This window comes from Uloborus diversus, chromosome 9, assembly GCF_026930045.1.
Source record: "Uloborus diversus isolate 005 chromosome 9, Udiv.v.3.1, whole genome shotgun sequence".
Taxonomy (NCBI): Eukaryota; Metazoa; Arthropoda; class Arachnida; order Araneae; family Uloboridae; genus Uloborus; species Uloborus diversus.
In genome coordinates this window covers 158,842,479-158,868,167 of record NC_072739.1, presented here as the reverse complement: position 1 = coordinate 158,868,167, position 25,689 = coordinate 158,842,479, and the positions used below count along the sequence as shown (strand labels likewise).

Here is a 25,689-nt window from a genome sequence, read left to right as displayed (position 1 = left end):
TATGTCAACAAGCCCACAGTGCATTATCGTGTTGCGATACCGATCGCCAATAACAGTAACTGCTTGACCAGCCCCTCAACTTTCATTATTTTTGAAACAATTGTTCAATAATGAAAGCGCGTTATTGTATCGTATAACGCTCCATTTTTGATTACCCTAAACTCTCAGCGGTCAAACTGTTCTTTTTTCAGGGTTGCCAACCATTTATTGCAAATCTTGCATTAATTTTGGGACACCCTTTATGTGGTCTCTGGAGGAGGATTTCATAAATTGGGCAAGAAATAATCGGTACTCACTGCTATTGGTGCTGTTCGTCCTGGTGAGATGTGTGTCTTTGTAACCCCTCAGATGCAGCCGGAGCCTGTTGATACCAACGAAGATAGCGTTGTTGCTGGCGCACTGGAAGTACCGCCTGCCCTGGATACTGCCATCACAGACGCCGTGCTCGGGGTGCGCCTGAGAAAGAAAAAAAAAAATTCAAGAATTAAAAGTCGCCAATTAGATTCTTGACATCCAAAATAAGTTGTTTCTGGAGAACACTACGTCAAAAAAACGAAGGTGGCAAAAAGACAGCATGAAAGAACATGAAATCAATTTTATTGAATAAAGATATGAATGACATTTAAGGTACAAGATGCTCGAAATCTCTCCCGTCCTTGACTATCTTTACTAATAATAAAGCTGAAAGTCTCTCTGTCCGGAGGATGTCTGGATGTCTATGACGCGCAAAGCGCCTAGACCGTTCGGCCGATTTTCAGGAAATTTGGCACAAAGCTAGTTTGTAGCATGGGGGTGTGCACCTCGAAGCGATTTTTCAAAAATTCGATGTAGTTCTTTTTCTATCCTAATTTTAAGAACAAAACTATCATACCAAGTAAGGACAAGTAAATTACGAAATTATCATAACGTGGATCCGTAACATGGGTACAAGCCAATTGGCGAGAAAATTCACCATACATTATTTGTAAATATACAGGCAAACCAAAAGACCTTTTAATTTTTCTATTACGGGCAAAGCCGTGCGGGTACCACTAGTTTACTATAAATTACCAATTATGTCAGCTATATGGAGATACCAACAGCGAATGTTTAATTCTATTCTGTTTAGAGATATTTGAGCGAGTGGGATTGCTCGTTAGGACGTCATTACCCGAATGGGGTGGTTTCCTTCAGTCAAAAGTACTACTTTTAGCCATTGAAATGGATAGAATGAGCAAAAAAAAAAAAAAAAAATACATGGACCCAGAAAATACTTTCGTTTTCCTAACAGTTTTATTTAAATTATTTTTTTAAATATCCAATTTTTCAAACAAGGCGCGGTCTTGATGACGTCACAAATGATGCATTTTGGCGCATCTTTCTACCACGGTTCCACGTTACGATAATTAAAAATAATAGAATTAAAAATAATTAAAAATAATATAATAGAAAAAAAAAATGCAGTAGAACCTCTCAATAAGGGACACTAAGGCGACCGAACAATTTGTCCCTTAAACAGAGGTGTCCCTTCTTCGGAAGTAGATAATGTCATGCATGCTGTATAAACCCAGTATAATTTCATAATAAACATAAAATAATAACATTTAAGATTAATTATTGAAAATAAAATTCAGAATCATTCAAACTTGAAAATGTATTATTTTTAAAGTTGTATCAAAAATTTTGTAGTATGCAAGTTTTGTAACTGTTTTCATTAATTACAATTTTGATTACATGGATTTTTTTGATGTCATGTAATTTACAATGTGAAAAACTGTGATCATATTTCAAGTTTTCTATACAAAGCTTGTCAAGTCATGGGCGGCACACTATCTCTTAGGGTTTAGCCAATTTAAAAAAAAATTGACGTGAGGGAAAAAGGCATGAATGCTGGTCTTAGCAAAAGTTTTAGAATACTTATTTGTTTATTTGCCTGTTAATGTCAAGACAAACTTTTACCAGTTTTTGGACAAAAAGGGCACCTTGAATTCTAATAATTTTGATATTACTAATGTATTTTATACATAATTTTTGTGTACATTTTATCTGTGACTGTCCCTTAAAGAAAGGCAAATGCATGGAGGTCCCTATTCAAAGGGACTGGGACCAGAAAAAGTGTCCCTTAAATAGAGGTGCCCCTTATTCAGAGGTGTCCCTTAAGGGAGGTACTCCTGTACAAGAATTAAAAGTTGCCAAAAGATTCTTAACATCCGGAATAAGTTGTTTCTAGAGAACACTACAAGGTTGTCCAAAAAACGAAGGTGGTAAAAAGACAGCATGCAAGAACATGAAATCAATTTTATTGAAAAAAAATATGAATGACATTTAATGTACAAGATGCTCGAAATCTCACCCGTCCTTGACTATAGCGTAATGAAGCCGATTCCGAAACTCGTGTCATAACACGTTGGAGTGTATCGGAACCAAGTGCATCAATCTCACTTCTGATGGCCAAATTTCAGTTTCTCCGGCGAATCGGGTGTATTTCTATAAGTTCAGTCCTTGTGTACCTCGTAAAAAAAAGTCGGAGGGATTTAGGTCCAAACTGTATGAAACAGCCTTACCCCATGCCGCATGAATTTCTTTGCATCAAATGTAACCACTGCCACCAAACGTCGTTTTAAGACGTCAGCACCTTGCATGAACCGGCTTGTCATGTTGAAACTGCCCAATTCGGGGGCCAAAGTAACGTCTAATGCAGCCGTGAGAAGGTAAACGGCAGTATCTGTTGAAAGAAGTTTTGGAGGTATTTGAAGAAACGCGTTTCGGATTGAACGCTAACAATAGGGAAATGTTGCAAATACTTTTTTTTTTTCAGTGGAAACCAAGTAAGCAAGCTTGTACAATGAAACTAACACACAATGGATGACAAAAATAAAAAAAAAAAAAAGAAATAATAGCAGCCCGTTACCTGTCCAAGGCAGTGTACACTGCTACCGTATAGTACACATCGTACATTAAATGAAAGTCATTGCTTGTTGAATATCTGACTATTTTCGCGGAGGGATTAGCGCGTAGTCAATCATTATTTTGTGTATCGCAATTCTGAAAGCAATACGGATAATCAACGATTCGGATAGTTGGAGTTCTACTTTAGTTCAAATTAATGCGCTTTTGTTATTTGATTTTACTTGTCTTCTGTAAGGGTGTCTACTCTCCAGTTTGTGTAGCTTGCAACATAATGAAGGTATCGTCATCAAATAAATGAATTTTATTCTTTGTATTCTATATAACAGTGGCGGAGTTACAAGCTTGGGTGCCCGTTGCAATGCATTTTTCGCGACCCCTTATAGGCGGGGCCCACATAGCGCAAACTGCACCATTAAAATTTTTAAGGGGGGTTGTTTTGGGGGGCATTTTTTTTATTTTTTATTCGGGCTCTCACTCTTGGGGGTGAGATTCATGGTACTTAGGAGGGGTGTGCCCTTAATCGTGGGGGATGGGCATTCCTGTTTATAGAGATAAACAAATACGAAAAGTATTTTTTCTGCACCTTTTTGGACCCCCCGAGGACCCTCGACAATTGCGACATGATAAAACCATTGTAACTGACTGACCAATATATAAGTAGCATGTCAGTCAGAATGTTTTTAACAATTTTCTTAAAATCAAGATCTTAGAACGTAGGGAAAAGGTTTAGTTAATACTTTGACTAAATTCAAATGGAATTTGATTTCAGATAAATGTCAGCTGAGATACAGGGAACACGGCAAATCATCTTTCTCAAAAGGTGCTCTGAGAAAAGCCCTGTCACCGGCTTCCATGTAGATATTTTTTTGATCAAAAAGTTATAGAATGTTCTTAAAACCATATATTATAGTACACACAAGGTTTTAATAAATTTATTCAAACCATTTTTTTTTTAATTTTAATTCGCAAAAAAGTGAATATTTCAACGCTACCCCCCCCCCTTAATGGGCAGCCAGCCCCTTATACCCATCTTCCAATGACTTCATAATATGATGTTCTGAATGAAATTTTACAGGTTTAATCTCTAGTTTCATGTTTTGCGGAGAACTCGTTCTATGCGATTAAAAATATTCACTGATTTTTGATATTACCTCTCGACCCATATTTCCAGAAAAAGCTAAAATTTTTTCAGATGACATCCGATTCCAGTATCGTCATCGAAAGTAATGGATTGAAAGTTTCGCATTGCAGACGTTTTCTTTTACTTCTTTGTGGTAAACAATAATCAAATGCTCACAAGCGAACGATGAAAGTTTCATCAATCAAAATAATCAGACAGTTCTGTTTTGGGAGGAAAATCTGGCATGCAATTCTTTTCGAACATTAGAGGTTTCGAACGATAGTTAGGTTAGTATATTTGAATATAAACATAATGATGCTACTAGAGCAGTCTTTTGTTTTTCGTTTAAATATGAAATTATGCTTCAACTAAAATTTTATATGGCCACGAATATAAATGATTGGAAATTGTTTGAAGGAATACGAAAGATTAAGCATGAATAGAAAATAAAATAGTTGAATAAATATTTTTATGCATGAAAAGTAAAAATTAGAAATAACAACGTATGATTGCACAAAAATTGCAGATTACAGCATATACACGTGTTTCGGGTTACAAGAAACCCCTATTTCAAATGCAAAATAAGTTTTACATTGAAAACTAGTATGTACACTCTTAATTCAAAAGAGCGAAAAAATAACTCTTAAAAAGAGTGAAATCTATTGCGGGTGCATTCATTCTTTCTGAGTGCTAGCTTTATCGAAAAAAGACGCTTTACGAAAAAACCAAGACTAAAACATTTCTTTATTCGCGTGAAATTCGGAAACACTCCGTTTGATGAACGAAATATAAAAACATTCTTTAAAAGAAGGACTCAAAAACATTTTCATTGGTTCCATTCTGTCACGTGATTTTGTTTAGGGAGAACCTTCTATACCTCCACGTTAGGCTTACCCAACGTTGGTCGCGAGTACCAAGTGGATGTCGCTATCTAAATGTCTTCATTTAATGAATTTAAACAATATTTGTTGCCGAATGAGGTTTCTGAAGGAAGTGCACAAAAACTGCATGGTAAGTGCGAAGAATTTTCTTTTTTATTAAAACTTGAAACTGTTAATATTTCTTGAACTGCTCGTATATCATTACAAATCATCCACGTGCAATGTTACGGCTAACTTTTTGTAACTTTTTCTTCCAAATGAATGAAACTTTCATCAACAATTTTGTTTCGGTCATCGAATCAAAAATAGGACATTTGAAACAGTCGTTACCATCTTTGGTGTGTGTGTTTGTACTGTATATATATTTTAGGCAGGTGTTACAGACCCGACCATGCGCAAATCTATAGGTCGGATACCGAATCCGCTCCCGATGGTCGGAGCTCCAACCACTGCGTATATTTTAAATTAATCAAATATTGTTTGTGTGTATAATAAACTTTAAAGAGTATCATAAACTTTGTACAATACACTCATTCATATGTGTAACATCCAATTCATTAATTAAGTAAGTGTCCTGACGGGGAGGGGGTGGAAAATTCTCTACATACCCTTGCTTGGAGGGGGGGGGGGTTAGATCCATTCTTACTAATATTTTCCAAGCCGATATTTTATATTAGAAATCCGCGGTCAAGTGGCTTGGCAAATATTATATTTCATTTGCTTCAGGAAGGTAAAAGTATGTATTATAGGATGAGCTGTTTTGTGTTTCAAAGAATGAAACGTGTAAAATATAATAAAAGAATCGCTCTAAGTTTTGCATGTCTTATTTTTAATTAGTATCGCATCATATACAAAAATTATTTGTCGAAAAAACATTCGGTCTAGATTCCTTACAGTAAACATTTCTTTACTCAAAAAGGTTTTAAAAAATAATAATGATAGTTAATTTAAGAACGATCCCAGTGATGTAATATTTGTTATTTTATTATTGTGAAGAAAAAAAAGAATCTTACGTAAGATGGGGGGGGGAGGGAATATTACATACCCTTACATAGGGGGAAGGGAAGGTCAAAAATATTGCCAAAATTGTCCTTACGTAATTCATGAATGGCTCCGAAGAAACAAAATTGAATTCAAACGTATCTTGTCATAATTTATGAGTGACTTTTTAAATTAATTTGAACTGAGGTAACTTTTAAAACATTATTAATGTTAAAAGGCACACCGAGAATATCAATATAGAGTTTCAAAATTTTAAATCTATTTATTTGGAACTGTGTGGGTTTGTTTAATTTTATTTCAATCTTTAAAGTCGGAAATGTACGTAATATTGCACGTGGGTGATTTGTAACGATATACGAGTAGTTCAAGAAATATTACCATTTAAAGTTTTAATAAATTAGAAAAGTCTTCGTACTTACCATACAGTTTTTGTGCAACCTCTTCGGAAACACAAAAAAACAGTTTTTTTTTTCACACTTTTTTAACCTAATTCTTTTTTCCAAATGAAATAACAATTTTAAAAACAGTTTTAAATTCAAATACACAGCATAAGCACATGAAAACACATTTAAAAAACAATTTCACCAAATGAGAGTGAAATGATTTTACCTATTTTATTCTAAAAAAGAGTGAAATAGCGGCTTTCCAAAACGGAAAGCTGTCACTCATTTAGGATATTAATTTAGTCTTAAAAAAGAGTGGAAAACACTTATCAAAAGGGAGTGAAATTAGCTTATCCAAATGGAGTGAAAATAACCGCTCCGCAAAAGGAATGAAATTCACTCCTATAAGGAAAGTGCGTTTTCGAAACTGTAAAGGAGTGAAAATTTACTCACAAGGAGAGGTTACGGTCTCGGAAATTCAGATCGGGATGAGATTTGGCATATTAGTAGTATCCCTTAAGGGTACTCTCAGGGTAAAGTAATAAAGCGCACTAGCCATAAAATTCCGAGAAAACAGCCTTTAAAGATTTACGCGCAACTTATTAACTAGTAGAGATTGTTCGTAAACAAGCGCCCGGTGGTCATGTGGGCAGCGCGCATGGGGTTCCATGCGGTCAATCCGGGTTCAAATCCACTGCGAGTTTTTTCATTTTTGTTCATTTATAAAGTGACTATTACCGCTTTTTGCAGTTTGCAAAACTCTATTTACTATTCTCACAAACAAGTGATTACACATTTTTAGATATTATAAACTTTGACGAAGTAAATGATTTTTGCAATAAAAACATAATCAGTTTCTTTGTGGATGAGTAAGAATGTTGTTTTATTGCATATAAGCAGGTAGTCAAATTTTAAAAAAACCTAACCGTACTTATCGAGCAACGGTTTTGCTCCTTGATTCTGTTATTTGTAAATTTATCGTCTGCTGTATTTTTCATTGAATATTCAACTCTTTATTTTCCATCTATTATTGTTTGCAAAGTTCATATTTGTTTTCATCATTAAATTTATTTATCGTCTGTACTGTATATTAGACTGGAACATTCTATACCGTGAAAAAGGATTTCAGTTTTTAAAATATTGTGAATCGAAATGGTCGGTTATTGAAGTAATCCTGAAACAAATAAAATCTGTTGGCAAAATGGATCAAAATTCATTGCACAAGGAATTGTTGAAACAGAGATTAAAAGATGCGGTCGTTTATTACGAGAGCTTGCTTACTGAAAACCATTTGATTGCAGCAGAATCATCTAGTTCAATTTCTCATGAAGCAGTGTTAATGGGCGAAGAAATTTATGAACGTACTATGGATATGCTGGTTGAAAAAATATTTGTAACTGATGACGAACTTGCTCATGAAAATGAAAACTGTGAGGAGGAACCTTTTGAGCAAGTCGAAATTCAAAGCTCATCAGCTGAATACGAACCAAAAGAGGAAAAAAGAAGAGAGGTAGAGCATCTTCCTTTGGATTACAAAATTAAAGTTGTGAACATAGCAACGGCTCACCCCTCATGGAATCTACAAACCTTACAAAAAAAAAGGTTAAAAAAAATGAATATTTATCGCAATGGGAGAAAGAAATAAAAAATGGAGGAAATCTATTAGATCAATACGATGTAATCAATTCTTGGACATATGATCGTTTTCTAGAAGCTCGAGAGAATTATCAACAAGTTACTACTCGGAACTTGCAACAGTGGGCTTTAGCAGCAGCACGACAGTTTACAGATTTTGAATTTAAAACATCTGACAGTTGGGTAAAAAAATTTCAAAAGGAAGCATGCCATTCGTCAGCGAAAAGTCACAAAATTTGTTTCAAAAAGAGAAACTGCGACGATCGAAGAAACTTTGGCTTCTGCAGACACTTTTGTAATCCAGACGTTAAAGTTGATACCGAATTTCAAAAACGATTATGTTATCAATGCTGACCAAACTGGTAAGTAATTAAAAACTTATTTTACAATCTTCAGACCAAGGGCGGATCCAGCTTCTGGTTTAGGAGGAGGTCATTTTCGGAAAGGGAGGGGTAAAAGGGTAATTTTTGTGCGAAATGGGAAATTTTTTTTCAAAATATGTCCCAAAAATGCAATTTTATTCTATATTTGGTCATTTAAAAGATGGGTCATGACCCCCCCCCCACAACCCTCTCTCTGGATCCGCGCCTGATTTTGACAAAATATTTTAATTCCCATTTCCTTTTTCCAGGATGTCAGTATCAGTCGGCGTACAACAGGACTTTGGCTCGAAAGGGAAGTAAAACTATTTTCGTCAAAAGGCACGACATGAATAGAGTAATGCATTCATATACAGCTCAATATTCTTTTACCCTGTCTGGAAAAGTTCTGCCCTTTGTATTTGTTTTTTTACAAAAAGCAACTGGTATTTTTGGCCCCCGAATTCGAAAAACAATTGATAAATACTAACAAAAATATAAAAATGTCATAATAACATCTTCGAAATCAGGAAAGGTAACGACAAGACTATACATCGAATTTTTAAACCGTTTGCTTGAAGTTTTATGTGGGAAAGGAAGAATTTCTATTGATTATCGACTCTTCGGGAGGACAAACAAAACCTGAACTATACGACCAAATTTTCCAGGATGATGAAAAATCTCCAACTTTTCAGTTAAAGGGATTCCACCAAAATGTACTCCACTTGTTCAACCTTGCGACGTCTATTTTTATAGACAGGTAAAGAATTTAATAAAAAATATACATAATTGCGCGTTTCTCGTTGAAAATAATAGAGAAATAAATGCCCGTGAAGACTGCATAAAAATACAATCAATTGTCCATCAACTGTCATCGCCAGTTTTTGATAAAATGATTCGATATACCTGGTATACTTCTAAACATTCTGACAAAAGAGAAATTTTTCTGAATGTAAATGAAGTATGTTTTCCAACGACTCTTTCACAAAAAAGTTGATCCTGTAAGCAATCTTCCTTTATAAATTGTGCGAGATATCAAAACAGTTTTTGTTTTCCATGTTTTTATGATAAATATCATTCTGGTGTATGTATATAAATAACAACTATATTGTTAAAAATCATCTATAAATTAAGCTCCACAGTAATTTTGTAGCCTTTGTAATTCAAATTTTAACTTGTATCGGTTTAATTTATCTCCATTTTCTCTATTCAAGTGCTTTACGTGTTTAAAAATTTCGCATTATCTTCAATTCAAATTGTACAAAGCTGTAACAGTTACTTTATAAATGAACAAAAAAAAAAAAAAACACTCGCAGTGGATTTGAACCCGGATCGACAGCATGGAAGCCCAGCGCGCTGCCCACATGACCGCCGGGCGCTTGTTTACGGACAATCTCTACTAGTTAATAAGTTGCGCGTAAATCTTTAAAGGCTGTTTTCTCGGAATTTTATGGCTAGTGCGCTTTATTACTTTACCCTGAGAGTACCCTTAAGGGATACTACTAATCTGCCAAATCTCATCCCGATCTGAATTTCCGAGACCGTAACCTCTCCTTGTCAGTCTGAGTTAAAACCGCTGGAATTTTTTGAGAGAGTATGTCACGAAACATTTTTCTGTATCTTTATTATTACTTCTGATCCCTCCCCATGCTTGACAAGAGAGCAATATTCCCAGCAAAAATGAAATTGCGCACATTAAAACTTGACGACCGTCCCAATGGGGCTGTTTCCTTCAGTCAAAAGTACTACTTTTAGTCACTTGAAATTGATAGAAAAAAAACATGGGCCTAGAAAATACTTGAATTTTCCCAACAATTATTTTGTAATCAATTTTTAGCCTATTTTCTCAGTAAAAGTCAGAAAAAGACGAAAACAGCATGAAAGAAGGCTTAATGCATCTTGAAAATATTACAAAAAAAAAGTCAAAAAAAAAAAAATAATAATAATAATAATAAAATAAATATCGAAAAATTAAAAATTGGAAAGTAGGGCATTGAGATGGGGAAAAATGTCTGTCGGTCTGTCTGTCCCCCCTAACAACTTTTGAGTGAATAGTCTGATTCGAACAAAATTTTTTTTGTTCGAAAGATCTCGGCGAGTACACCTTATTCCCATAATTCATTTTTTGATTTGAACAATTTTTCGTTCAATTTTGAACAGTTCAAAAAAACTTAACAATAGCGACTACGGGGAAATTCAAGGCAATTTCGAACTGTGAGGCAAATTTGCTTCAAACAAACTTTGTAGGAAAAAGCTTTTGATGAAAAACTTGTATGTACAATATCTTTTTGATTTGAGCAATTTTCTGTTCAATTTTTAACAGTTCAAATCCCTTACATTAGCGCCTACGCGGAAACTGAAAGTCAATGCAGATTCCGTACTTGAAGACGGATTTACTTCAAGCAAAGTTTGTTGGAAATAGATCTTGATGCCAAACTCCAGACATCGACTCCGAGAATTTAGGGGCACTTGACTCCGACTCCGACTCCTGTGCCCGACTCTTAATAGGACTCCGACTCCCCGACTTCGACTCTGACTTCGTAGCTTTGGCAAAAATTTATACACGGAGGACAAATGACTGACTCCGATTCTTGGATACTCGACTCCGACTCCTTTATCTCAAAATGAGATTGACTCCGACTCCGCAGCTATGGTTTTAACTGTGAAATAATTATTGTTAATATGACTTATTTTTATTTTCACGCTAAAGTTTCAATTTAGGTATTCAGTTTTCGGCGGATAAACTCGAAGTCATTTATGTTTCGAAGTCATTTATAAAGATATGCGCAAACGATTTTTTTTTTTGATGAAAATTATTGAAAATTCGAAAAATATGTGTAGAAACTGTTTCATAGGAAGTTTATTTAGCTTGAATTTTTAAACGCATTTTTTCTACCATTTCCAAGGGGCGGGGACTTTTAGTATGTTTACTTACTAACTGCCCCTAACAATATTCTGAAGTCAAAAATTATCGCATATTCCATGCAAGCTATAATGTGTTCAATGACTGGACTATATCTAAACAACACCGATCGCTGTTCGAATGAAATACGGATAATATACGTGCTTCCACATTTGGAGATATTCCAAACATGACTAAAATCCTCAGACATTTTCCCATCATTCATTCTTGCTCCGTAGTAGAACTAAATTTAAGCTCGAACGAAGCGAACAAAAATCTATCAATTAGAAAAGTAACAAAATTTACACAGGTTTGACTTTTATTAAATGAGTAAGCACCATAACATATTAAATTTTAGAGTACTGCAGCGGAATTTGGGAAATGAGAATACTAAACGCATGCGTGAGTTGGAACAGGTTCAAATTTTTCAATTTAAAATAGATAAAAACAGAATTTGATTACTCGGACTGTAAACGATGAGTTCCAATTTTGACTAGTTTGACCAAAATATGAACAATTTAGTAGTTCATTTTCAAACTCATAACTCAGCATCTGGTGCATGACATTGAAAACATTTGTATATATGTGGGTAATTATTATTACTTAAAAAATAGGGGAGGAGGCAGAATTTTAATGGATCTTATTCGGCTTTTTTTGGGAAGGGAGGGGGGAGTTAATGTGGCCAATTCATCTGAGAAAAAACTTTTGTAGCCTAAAAAGAAAAAAAAGTTCATTGAGTGCAATGTTTAGTTCAATTCTCAAAAGTTCATTTTTTAGTTCAATGTTTTTGAACTTTCTGTTAATTTTCTTAACAGATCATTCATTACTAAGAATTTGGTTGTTTTGCCATTCTTTCCTTCTGCGAGTTATCAGGTGGCTAAGATTCTTAAGCGTTTCCAATTCAAGGTGATGTTCAACTTTCGTTCCCTTTTGTTAAAAATTCTATTCATCCTCTTAAGTGTTATGGAATTTTTAAAATTGTCATTGAGGTCTTGCTTATGTCGGGCAAACTATGTGAGCTTTAAATTTTCGTTCAAAAAAGCATCGAAATTGTATTAAAAAAAAACAATTAAATAAATACAGCATTGTCCAACACTGTTGGAATTCGTATTCCTCTTTTGATTTTAATTCTCATGAAATTGTCCATAAATGCCCTAATTCATCCAATCTTGGTTTTTGGGAATATCTCCACACTTTGAGGAACATTTCTTCTTAGTTAACGATCTTATAGCTGTGTTTCGTACTTTTCTACAGTTCGACTTCCATTTCTATAGTTTTGCTCTCTTTGTAACTTTTTTGTCCTCCTCCAGATCTCTTTTGTATAACTGATTTTGAACATGTTTTGCATTTTCTTTGCAGTCGGCATTTCCCCTCTTCGTTTTATTGCATTCTTTTTACGCATAAGCTTTATGCATAAGCTTTCCTTCAATTTAATTTTCCCCCGTACGTTTTGTATCGGTTGATAAAACTGTAGGACATTGTTCGCATTCTCATTGGTTCTTTAACGGGTAATAAGATTTTATCGGTTATTCGGCTAATCCTCTATTTTTAATTTTTACGCTGTCAGTTGTTTTGTCTCGCTTTTTTTTTTTTTTTTTGGTTGTCTTTTCATCCGCAAGTTCATTTCCTTCGCATGAAAAATGAGTTCCTCGTAAACCTAAAACAAGTGTCTGCAATTTCAGGAAATTTGTGCTCATTAAAGTTGTCTTATAACTTTTGTTGCTCATTCACTGATTAAAATACTTAATGCCAAAGGTCCCCAAAATTTTTGGATTCGCGGCACTCTTTAAAGGATCGAAATTTTCTCACGACATCCTAGTCTACCCCAGGGTGGATCCAGCTAAACTGCAGTGATGTCTAAATGACGTTCCAAGTGCGAAGTACGTCATGCCAGTTTTTAAGCAGTACGTTTCTTCAATTTTTACCCCCGCCCCCAATTTTAACGTTATCACGATTGGTGCAGTTTTTATCCCTAGTTCGCCGGAATACGTAAAATCGGGGTTCCAAGCATTTGTTTCATGATTACCCTGCAAAAAAATTCAAAGGAAGTTTCAGCCCTCTATAAGAAAATAAATACTTGCAATAAAATTCATTACACTTCAACCAACGCCCGACGGTAACACCAGAATAGACAAAATTAGAGACTAAAAATCTGAACAAACAGATATTAATTAGTTTGAGCTTTTCCTGCATCAGAAGAGATGAGCCAATTATACGACTGGAAAACAACATGATGTTCCATTCTTTATTGAGGAAATTCCTCGGATTACTTTTCCTTCCTTCTCTAAATTAAAGTGCCGATAATTTACGTCAATTGCATTTACGAGATCAATATTTACTTTTTCAATGCATGAATAACCATCGTGTAATATTAAGCAATACATCGATAATCATTTAACATGCGGGAGAGTATAATGCGGGTAATATTTGAAGAACAAAATTCGAAAAAAAAAGTCATTTCGTTAGAAATTATATTTTGAATTCATGATAATGCAGAAGCATTTACTTTCGCGAAGCTTTAATTTGCGCGAGTCTGTTATAATCACGAAATATCTTTTTACAGTCGAGTCCCGACTTACGTAAGGGATACGTTCCAAGACCCCTCGCGTAAGTCGAAATTTCGCGTTGTAGAAAAGGGTATGTGTAAAAACTTTTATAAACATGGGCCAATTATTTTTATACACTTGTAAATGCCACCTCAAACTGTTAAAAACTATGTTTTAACTATACATTACTGTTTCTTACATAAAAAACTGAATTTTTTATTCATATTTTAAATTATAAAAAACTTTTATTCAACATAAAATACTGCTAAGATGCACAAAAAAGATCAATGGGAAAGAAAGACACAAAATAAACAAGGGTACGTACAGTATGTAATACGAAAAAGTAATGCTCGATGGTTTTGCTGTACAGAAGATCCAGTAATGATATTAGTAACTTACAAAGATGATGATGATTTAAGCTTCGTGATCTAGAACCGTTAATTTTATATTTTTAAATACACAGTACAGTTGACTCACTAGTTTTTTTTTTATAAGCGTTTCTACATGGCAACACCCCACTTCCTGATTTCTTAACATTCACAATACAAGAGCAGCTTATGGAAAATGAGTAGTACAGTCAACGCTTTATAGAACGACCTCCAATTACTGCGACCCTTCCGTTGTATAGCGACCGATGCATGATGTCCCATTTCCAATTCCAGAGATGCAATGTTGTTTTACCTTCCATTAGAGCGTCGATACTGAACCGTTCATTCCAATATAACGTTCAAAACTAAATTTCAATGTTTGTATTATCCTCAGGACTACGAGTAACTGTCCGAAAACTAAATATTTTAACATTTTATGTTTCTGAAGGTAAAATATTTACATTGAAAAGAATTATTTGCTGGTATAGAGGTCGAAGAAGTGATGAAAACCGCATACAAATGGTAGACATTACGAATTATATTTGTTTGAAAAAGTCAAAAAAGTTAAAAGCTTCCACAATAATTGAAGCATAAAATTTTTAAAAAGAGAAAGAAACTAACAAAATGTTTTAAAAGTTGTTGTTAGTTTTTTTATTCTTTTTAAAACTATGTAAAAACTATGAGATATTATTCGTGCATTTAAAAAAATGATTGAATAATATACAATACGTCATAACGACCTCTCGTTATAACGACCTGTTTTGTTTGGAAGACAGAGGTCGTTATAACGAGCGTCGACTGTAGTTATTTGTATAAGCGATGTATCTGACTAGTACGTTGTAGGAACTTCCACTCTCAGTGATGCTTAACGGATGAACGTCCATTCCCGAAAAAAAAAAAGAGAGCAATTTAGTAGTCAATAACAAAGCCGATTATTTACAGACCGCGATTCCCTTCCGAAAGTTTTTCGTGCTGCGGACGAGAAATTCGCGTTATGTCCAAAATTCATTACTGGTAAAAATATTTGCGTTACAGCCATTTCGCGTAAGTCGGATCGCGTTGTAGCGGGAGTCGACCAGGGTTGCCAGACGTCCCGGATGTTCAAGGGACAGTCCCGTATTTTCAAAAATTGTCCCGCGTCCCGGGAGAACTTCCATACGGGACGGCTAAAGTCCCGTATTCTGGCTAATAACAATATTTTACAAAACGAGACATTACTTGAAGGGGGAAAAAATAAATAAAACAAAAAATGTGAAATAAAGAGCAATAAGAAAATCTTGTGGCAGCAAACGCAAAAAATTATTTCGTTTTCAATTTGGTTTTTGTTTTGGCGGTAGGCCCATGAGGAGCTGAGATGATTGCTTCCTCTTTTGTTCATTGACTAATTTTGGAAATATATCCATGCGCATGCGTCGTCAATCACAATAAAAACGATTTTTATACTTTGGTCGGTGACATTTTGTAAGGTTTAATGCTTTGTTACGATTGAATTTCATAGATTCATCATGAATAGACGTTCTACGTCGAAAATCACCCCGTAAAAATACCCAGTTTTTTGCCTTGCAACCTCAAAAATACCCCCTCTCCCACTTCTAGAAGCCTGTCCCGTATTTACTGTTCTTAAATCTGGCAACCCTGGAGTCGACTGTAATCATTAATAGGAAAGCCGCTTCGTCAAGGAAGATGCGTGAAAATTGCTTCTACATTTGAACGAAGCAATTGCCTGTTTGGTGATAGTTGATAGTTCAAATTGTAACCCTAACTCCAGTGGATGGACCCTAAACTCCAGTAGGGTAGCGTTCACTGGTGACCCACTTTTTGTTTCGTCACACTCCTAAAGTCTTACCAGTCAAACAGTTAAGTGACGGGATCAAGTTCAGCATTGTAAAAATAAAATTTCTCTGCATGTCAAACATTGCCAAAAAAATATTATCAAACTAGCTGTACCCGACGCGCGTTGCTACGCCAACAAAAAAATACATCATTTATACTGATTTTCATGACAATCGGTTGAACGGGGCAGAAGTTGCTACTCTGCAGTGCAGACTGGGTGGCGAGTGGCTTCAATGAGCATATTATGCACCTTCTCCGTGGAAAAATACATATATATAGCAATTTTCATAATAATCGGTCCAGGTATCAAGTGAAGCCGTGACTATACTCAACTTTTGTACTCATGCAGTTTGCAAGATCAATCAATCGCTAAAAATACCAAATAGAAAAAGTTTTAAATCCCCCCCGTTGCATGAAAAGCCATAAAACAATAAAGAAAGAATTTATTTGTTCAAACTCAAGAAAAATGGCAACAGACTAACTTCTTATCAATGAGATCTTTCACGCGAATTAATTTTATTCGTATTTATCCAATGGATTGCGACTTAAATTGGAATGAAAAAGGAACTATCGATCGGATTTTTTTCGAACTGGCCTATAAACATTCCCGAGTACCAAAAATAACAAACGGTGAAAGTTTCAGCCAAATCTGCCGGGTAGTTTCCGAGTTCATGGATGACATACAGACAAACATTCATTTTTATATATGTGGTGATGTATTATTTTCTAAGACACTTTATTAAAAGAACTCGAACTCTTGTGTATTCCTACGCGCGGAAGTGAGATTGTGCGTGGCGCGACCAGTTTTGGCGGATTGAAGAAGAAGGAATGATCGGGAAGTGTGTGTGGAAGACGTGTTGTTCTCAGATGTTTTAATGTTTCTTGTTCTTATGTTCCTGTATTCGTCTTGTGCTGTCAATTATTAAATGTTTATTAGTGTACGATGCCTTCATTATGCTTTGTTGTGTGAAGAATACCCCTAGACCAGCCGAGATCCTTACAAATGGGGGCACGGCCTTTGATTCCGAAACCTCGCCCCTTTGAAAGTTTCAACGTGTAGCTGTTCTCTTCAACTTTTAAGCGGTGAGTGACTCTTTTCACAATTTTCAATTCCTTATTTCGAAAACATACAGACGTGGTGTGGAAAAAATGAAGTCCAAAAAGAGAGATCAAAAACCTAAAGGCGCTGCAACTGCTACAGTGCAAACTGAAACCGAATATCCTAACGAAAACGAAACAAATATAATAACAAATGTTGGATAATCCAAACACCGCATTACCGTACGTTACATTTTCTGATTTCGAAACTCTAGTTAAACGTTTCAATGGCGACGCAATGTCTGACGTCAACATTTGGAGTAGATTCCGTTGAAGAAGCGATCCTACTTCTACAATCTCAGTGATTTGCAAGCTTTGTTATTTTCTAAACGATTACTAGTAGGAAAAGCAAAACTTTTCATTGATAGCGAAATTTTGCCAACGTCTTGGCAGACGTTAAAAAACTTATTGCTTGCGGAATTCTCCGACAGTCGTTGTCCGGCTGAAGTACACAAATTGCTTTCGAACAGAAAAATGCGTTATAATGAAAGTGTCGAAGAATATTTTTTTAAGATGCGTCAGATTGGTTCCACGGCTAATATTGATGATTCATCATTAATGCATTATATAATAAACGGAATAGATGATACGCCATTTAATAAAAGTGTTTTGTATAATTGCTTGAATATTCATGACTTTCGAAATAAGCTGAAAGATATATTCTGAAATGTCTGCTGATGCACATTCGAGAAAAAATACAGCGTTTTAAACCTTTTCCAGTTCCAACTCGATCGGAAAAAAAATTCACTAGGAGCCAGATATAACGAACATAACGAAAGAAAGATGAACAAATTCTGTTTTCTTTGTGGAAATGATTCCCACCTGCAGTATGACTGTCCAACAAAAAACAAAGGAAAACGTTGTTTTTTTTGTTCAAGGCTTTTGGCCATGTTAGTAAAGATTGTGAAAAGAAAACAACTGATAAGAGATCTTTTTCGAATTCTTCCAAATGCAAGGCCGATCCGACTCCATTTTCACCCACGGAAACGACCGACTATGCTCATAAAACTTGTAATTCTTTCCAAATTAACTCCAACATGCTGAAGTCAGCTAAAATAAATGATTCAGTGATAACTACTCTAATTGATACTGGATCACAGCTAACCGCGCTTTCAAATAAAATTTTTAAAAATTTCCGAAATATAAGTTTAAAACCTACAAGTGCAACATTTTCCGGCTTGGGAAACAAAACCTATTGCCCCATTGGCACTTTCTTTTCTGATATTGAAATTGATGACTGTATGTTCTCGACATTGATTTATGTAGTTGATGATGATATTTTAAATGTGGATGCAATTATTGGTACTGATGTTATTAATCAAGGTATTTTATGTGTTGATAAAAATGGTTGTAACTTGAGAAAACATGAAAATTTTTTGTTGAATGTCGCAAATATTGTGCCCAATGAACCTGATTTAGACCTTGCACATATTCAAACCCCTCAAATACGTGAAGAAGTTAGTCATTTAATTAAGAGTTATAAGCCTCATAAAATTAAAACGACCAATTTAAAGATGTCAATTAATTTAGAAGATGAGATTCCTGTTGTAAGCAAACCCCGTCGGTTATCCCCTTTGCAAAAAGAAATCGTAGATTCTCAGATTGCTGATTGGCTTGAAAAAGATATTATTAGACCTAGTTGTAGTTCCTTTGTTTCACCGATCGTACTTTGTAAGAAAAAAGATAATTCATATCGCTTATGTGTTGATTACCGCAAACTAAACCGTAAAACAATTAAAGATCACTATCCTTTACCTTTAATTGATGAAATTTTAGACTCTTTAAGTTCAGCAAAGACATTTACTACATTAGATTTGAAAAATGCATTTTTTCATATTGATATTGAAGAAAACAGTAAGAAGTATACATCATTTGTCACTCATAATGCCCAGTATGAATTCCAGAAATGTCCCTTCGGATTAAGTGGAAGCCCCTTATTATTCCAGAAATATATTAATTGCATTTTTCGTGAACTTTTAATTGATCAGACCGTCATTATTTACATGGATGATATTCTTATTCCTTCCGTTGATGAAGTGGATGGTATAAACAAGCTGAGAAAAGTCCTTCAAATTGCCTCTGCGTATGGACTCGACCTAAATATTAAGAAATGCCAATTTCTCAAGCGAGAAATAGAATTTTTGGGTCATGTGATTAAAAATGGAAAAATAATGCCCTCTTCTTGCAAAACCTCTGCAGTTCAAAATTTTCCCCTGCCGAAGAATGTGAAAGACATACAAAAAATTTTTAGGACTTACTGGTTACTTCCGAAAATTTATTCAGCATTATGCATTAATTGCTAAACCACTCAGTGATTTGCTTCGGAAATCAGCTCCATTTGTTTTTGGACCAGAACAACATCAGGCATTTTCTGTTTTGAAGGAAAAATTAACTTCTTATCCTGTTCTCGACATTTTTTGTCCTGGCGCAAAACTTCAGTTACACACTGATGCAAGTAAACACGGATTTGGTGCTATACTCCTACAAGAGTCTTCGAATAACAACTATAACCCAATTTACTACTTTAGTAGAAAAACGACCCCTCAGCAGGAAAATTATTCAAGCTATGAACTTGAAATGTTAGCAGTCATTGAAGCAATTAAAAAATTTCGACATTATTTGAATACTAAATTTATGATTGTTACTGATTGTGACGCGTTCAAGAAAACATTATCTAAGAAAGATATACCACCTAAAATTGCCCGATATGCCATGTTGCTTGAAGAATTTAATTACGATATAATTCATCGCCCCGCAACAAAAATGAACCATGTAGATGCCTTGAGTAGATATCCTGTAATGATGATAACTCAAAATTGCTTGACAGATCAAATCGCTGCAGCTCAACAAAATGATGAAAATATAAAAACAGTAATAGCCCTAGTCAAGGTAAATAAAGTAAATGACTATGTAGTTAAAAATTGTGTTTTGTACAAATTGATAAATGATCGCGAATTGCTCGTTGTACCCAAAGGTATGCAAACAGAGATTATCAAACATGTACATGAAAATGGTCATTTTGCAGTAGCCAAAACTGTTGATGTTGTACAACAAAATTATTTTATCCCTAACCTTAAACAAGCTGTCGAAACTGTTATTTCCAATTGTGTGCATTGTATTTTGGTAAATAAAAAACGTGGAAAGCAAGATGGATTTTTGAATCCAATTCCAAAAGATGATCGCCCTTTTACGCACTTATCACGTCGATTTCTTAGGACCTTTAATGTCTACAAATGAGAACTATCAACACATTTTGACTGTTATCGATGCATTTACAAAATTTTCACCATTCGAACTCTTGACAGGCGTAAAAATGCGTTCGAACGAAGATCTAGAAATACTTAGTTTACTTGAAGAAGAAAATGAACAAAAATTTCATGATGATAGAGAATTGCTTCGTAACACAGCAAAAACAAACATACTTAAAATTCAAGAGGAAAATGCGAAGAATTTCAATAAAAAACGAAAAATTGCTACTCAGTATCAAATAGGCGACTTCGTTGCCATACAAAGAACTCAGTTTGGTACAGGTATGAAGTTACGACCTAAATTTCTTGGTCCCTACAGAGTAACGAAAGTCAACCCAAACAATCGGTATGAGGTCACCAAAGTTGGCACACACGAAGGCCCTTACTCGACTTCAACTGCTACTGACTTTATGAAAAAATGGACAACAACTCCAACCGACTAACTTTGTCCCTAAAAAAAAAAGGGGGAGAAAAAAAAATATTCGTGTTTTTCTTTTTTTTCTTTTTTTTTTGGTGTTCCTGTTTAAATCCTGCTTTTGATGATGATCGGAGCGTGCAACTGACGTCGTGCTGCCTTCAACTCCACCTGATGATGATGACTACCATGATGACGACAACGATGATGATGACTACCATGATGACGACAACGATGCTGATGACTACCGTAATGAAGATTACGACAACGATGATGATGCTGACGACGATGGAGGAGCAACGACTTGATGCCAGCTCGACTCCAAAGGATTTGCAGACTTTTTTTTTACCTCTTTCCAAGAAACTAGAACATTTCATTTTTTTTCTCTCACCGAAATTTTACCAGTTCACGAGGACGTGAATAATCAGGATGGACGAGTGTGGTGATGTATTATTTTCTAAGACACTTTATTAAAGAACTCGAACTCTTGTGTATTCCTACGCGCGGAGTGAGATTGTGCGTGGCGCGACCAGTTTTGGCGGATTGAAGAAGAAGGAATGATGGGAAGTGTGGTGGAAGACGTGTTGTTCTCGATGTTTTAATGTTTCTTGTTCTATGTTCCTGTATTCGTCTTGTGCTGTCAATTATTAAATGTTTATTAGTGTACGATGCCTTCATTATGCTTTGTTGTGTGAAGAATACCCCTAGACCAGCCGAGATCCTTACAAGTGTGGTGATGTATTATTTTCTAAGACACTTTATTAAAGAACTCGAACTCTTGTGTATTCCTACGCGCGGAGTGAGATTGTGCGTGGCGCGACCAGTTTTGGCGGATTGAAGAAGAAGGAATGATGGAAAGTGTGGTGGAAGACGTGTTGTTCTCGATGTTTTAATGTTTCTTGTTCTATGTTCCTGTATTCGTCTTGTGCTGTCAATTATTAAATGTTTATTAGTGTACGATGCCTTCATTATGCTTTGTTGTGTGAAGAATACCCCTAGACCAGCCGAGATCCTTACATATATATAGATTATCATGCCGCGGCGCGAGTTTCATTGTTGGTGACGCCTGGAACGTTACTCGATCAGAGAATTGGCTGTTATATATATATATATGAAGATTACTATTATTATTTCATTTGTTTAATTTATTTTTTTATTTACTTATTTTGTTCATATAAAATTTGCGAAATTTGCAGCTCGCGAAATCACCGAAACCTTCGTAACAGTTTTGATTCCGTAAAGTGTCTTATTTCATTAAGCGGCTAATTCAATAAAGATGGATTTTTTCTGTTTTTCTGTTTTTAAGGATTTGATTCAATTATACGGCGTCCATTGTTTTTGAAAACTAAAATTATGAAAGAAGCAATGCTAAAATTTCGATGCATGAACGAGAAAATATATAGAGCAATAGAATTTTAGGTACTTCTCTGCTATAGGTACCTCACTTGGTATCACTCCTTAAGATCCTTTATTTTGACACTTTAATGGAGCTTTCAATATTTTATCAGCTGGTTGATTATTTTACCTTTTGATAGCAGGATTTAGTCATTTGGCAGATTATTTTTCATTTTAATGACATTTTCAATCTTGTTTAATAGTTTGTTCTGTATAGAAATGCATGAAAAACAAACATAACGTACTGTCCAACCACGGATTGTATGGAATTTTCATAAGTTCAGATAAGACGAATCTATCTGAATGAGGGGGAAATGTAAAAATTGGATGTGCCTGTTCCGCTTATTTGAATGAGACTCTGCTTCTGCAAAAGCTGGCATCGCTAAAAAAATAATAGATTCGTCCATTTCCGGCTGTAAAATGGATGTTTGTCTTTCCATACAATCCGTGGTCAGACAGTATATGGTATCACTAAACAAGTAGTTTCTAATGCAATTTCGATTCAACATTGCGGAAACAAACAAAATGAAAATAAACGCCAAAGTTAAAAATCCGCTAAGTGACGCACCAATAACGGAAAAGTACACAATTTTATTGCTTTCAAATGATTTATCATTAGACATGTGTCTTTACCTGTAAAAGAATTGATAAACTTGGTTCACCGCAAACGAGAAAATATTTGAAAAGCAAACATAAAAATCAATGGAGATTTATTAATTTTTTTATAGTATTTAAAAAATATTTCAGGGTTTCCTTTTACTTCTAAATTCAGTACTTTTTAAAATGAAAACCTAGTTGTTGAACATGCATCTCTCGACACAACTTTTTATTTTCGATGGAGGCATGGCAACGCAGCGAGTGTAGAAGAAAAATTTCCCTACATTTAAGTTCTAAGAACTTTCAATTATTTCAACATCGCACTAAATGAGACCGCTCTGGAAAAAAAAAAAAAACATTTATTACTTTATAAGTGAAAAATTGCTGCGAATCTTATTTAAACTTATTAGATTTTCCTATAATACTGTTTTTTAAAAGTAGAAAAAAATATTTGAACAATAACAATGACGTTTCTTGCAACTTTATTCAGAAACAAGTCCAATTCAGCGCAGTTATTTTACAAAAACGGACGTAAAAAAATCAGAAAATCAGTTTTAAATAATAATGTAAATTCTAATCAGGTCGATTCGCACATAAGCTCTTCTGTTAATTTTTTAAGAAATCTTCATTTGGCGTGATAATATTTAAAGTAAAATCTCTACATAGTATAAAATGAAGTCTCCAAAAAGCGTCTGTGTGTTTGAACTCGCAAAACTCGAGAACTACCTAGCCGATTTTGCTGAAATTTTCAGTTTGTTCCTTTAAGTCCTGAGAAGGTTTGCAGACCAGTTCGAAAACAATTCGATGAATAGTTCTTTTTTTATTCCAATTTAAGCCCAATTTTCACATAAATTCCCGAATATGGGGGTGAAAAATTACTTTCACATATTAATATTACATATCGTTAGAAAGGGTAGAATTTTCCGCGTTCTACGCTATTTGTTTCAATGCTCTAACTTTATTACAGCGGGAGTTATTTGCGTTTTTAGCTCGAAATTTTTAGGCTTAGCTGAAATTTAGGTACTACTTTCTTCATTAAATAAATCAATAAAAAGCGAAGGAGTTGTCCCACAGCTTTCTTTTTGACGCCATTGGAAAAAGCGACCTTTTTTACTCCTGAATACACTCGACCTATGGTCGAAAAAACAAGCTTTTATCTCGAAAGGAAAAAAAGTTACAAGTCTTTTTAAATCAAGTTTCAGAAATCTCGATTCCATTCAAATTGTGCCATTTTCTTTCGCATTTTAATGACTTAAACTTATTTTATTTTGTGTTTCCATGGTGACGCATTTTAAATCCATCTTTCTGGATTTAATTTCTTAAAAGTATTTTAATATCTGTCGTCATTGTTTAGAAAGGAAATCATGATGTTTTTTTTTTTACTTATTTTTTACGCCTGATTGTTGAATATACGTCACTTGACACAATTTTTATTTTCAAGGTGGACCGAGCAAAGCCAGGCAACGCAGCTAGTATTTACATATAAAACAAACTCCATCATCTTTTCCGATCCTTCAAAGATAGAAAAAAGCTTTTATTCAAATTGCTCTTAACATTTGACTTGAAGAAGAAAAAAGAGAAAGAGAAGGAGATACGCTACAACTAGTACCCCCACATTTTCTCTGAAAAAGACAAAAAACCCACATTTCTTTTTAACCCCCCCCCCCCCCCAAAAAAAAAAACCTGGGTCCATGGGCTTTTTTTAAAAAAAAAACGGGTTTTGGCCAACCCTGAGTACGATTAGCCAATAAATTTAGACTACAATATTTACTCATTGAAACCGAATACTGTAATGCTTGCAGTCTGTCTTACATAATACAGAGGAGCTTGGCAAAACACATACCCCAATAAAAGAAGTTAAGCAATCAACCGTGAAAGCTTTTCTTTAGTGTCAGCTTCTAACCTTGACACTTGACGTCCCGCGGAATTGTCTTTGTCCAGCACTTGTCATTGCGAAAGGCACGATTTTTATGTGAAGGACATGCTGCCTTAGTCGTAAATGCGTTACCCGCCAATAAGTTCGCGTGGTGACAGTTCTTTGGTGCTGTTAACAGAGTGTATTTCCGCTCAGTTTAAACGACATTCCAATTGAAACGATAGCATAATCAATTGCGGCAGTGAGAAGCAAAGGGGGTGTAAGTGTCAAAATTAAAAATTTGGAGACAATTAGTACAAAGGGTAGGAGAACCAGGGTTGGCCGGAGTTGGACCCAATGGGTTTTTTTTTTTTTTTTTTGTTGTTGAAAAAAACCATTTAAAAAAACCCATTATTTAGTCCACTTTTTTTTTTTTTAATTTTCCTGAGAAGTTTTTTAAAAAATTAATTAATTTATATACTTTTACAATTTAAACTTCTTTTTTATTGTTCTTCAATACAGACAACGGACATAAAAATGAATTTTGAAATTTAATAGCATTTCTTATAACTTCTAACAGTATTTAAAAAATACTTCAAAGATTTTAAATAAATATATTTAACCTTTTTCTTTAACTGGTCAATAAATAACTCAAATTATCTTGACTAAGTCCTGCCACGTCTGATTTTCTCAATATTTGTAGATTGTACAGAGGAAACTACTCTAGCTAAAAGGCTTTCATGTGAATTACTTTCTGCAAACCAACGCGTCACAAATCTCGAATAAACAAGGTATATTTTCTAGAAATTAACAGGTTTTTTACAAACGGTCGGACAGAAAACAGAATAGGATGTACATAATTTAATTATCTTACGAAAAGGTTTCATATTTCTTACTCTGTACACAGAAATAGAAAAACAGGCAACATAAAATTCAAAGAAATGTCTTGATTAAGCTTGAATTCAGTAAAAATGGATTTAAACTACTTCAGGTTCTACAGTAGTTGTGCATAACAAAATAAAGCATAATAAACTAAAATGCAAAAAAAAAAAAAATGTAGTAATTAAAAACGAACAATAGATTTTATCACTCGAGAAGTAACTTTGCCTTAACTGTTGGTAATCATGGAAACTAAAAATTCTGAAACTTCACCATCCTTGGGT

The 25,689-nt window shown here is 34.6% G+C and overlaps 1 protein-coding gene across 1 annotated transcript in view; it reads right to left on the bottom strand.

Annotated features, from left to right (window-relative positions):
• LOC129230002 (ubiquitin carboxyl-terminal hydrolase CYLD-like) overlaps positions 1–25,689 on the bottom strand; it is a 143,967-nt gene that overhangs the window by 82,692 nt on the left and 35,586 nt on the right. The window contains exon 3 of the mRNA XM_054864389.1: positions 297–456. Within this exon, the coding sequence (XP_054720364.1) occupies positions 297–456 (160 nt within the window). The remainder of the gene's footprint in view (positions 1–296; positions 457–25,689) is intronic.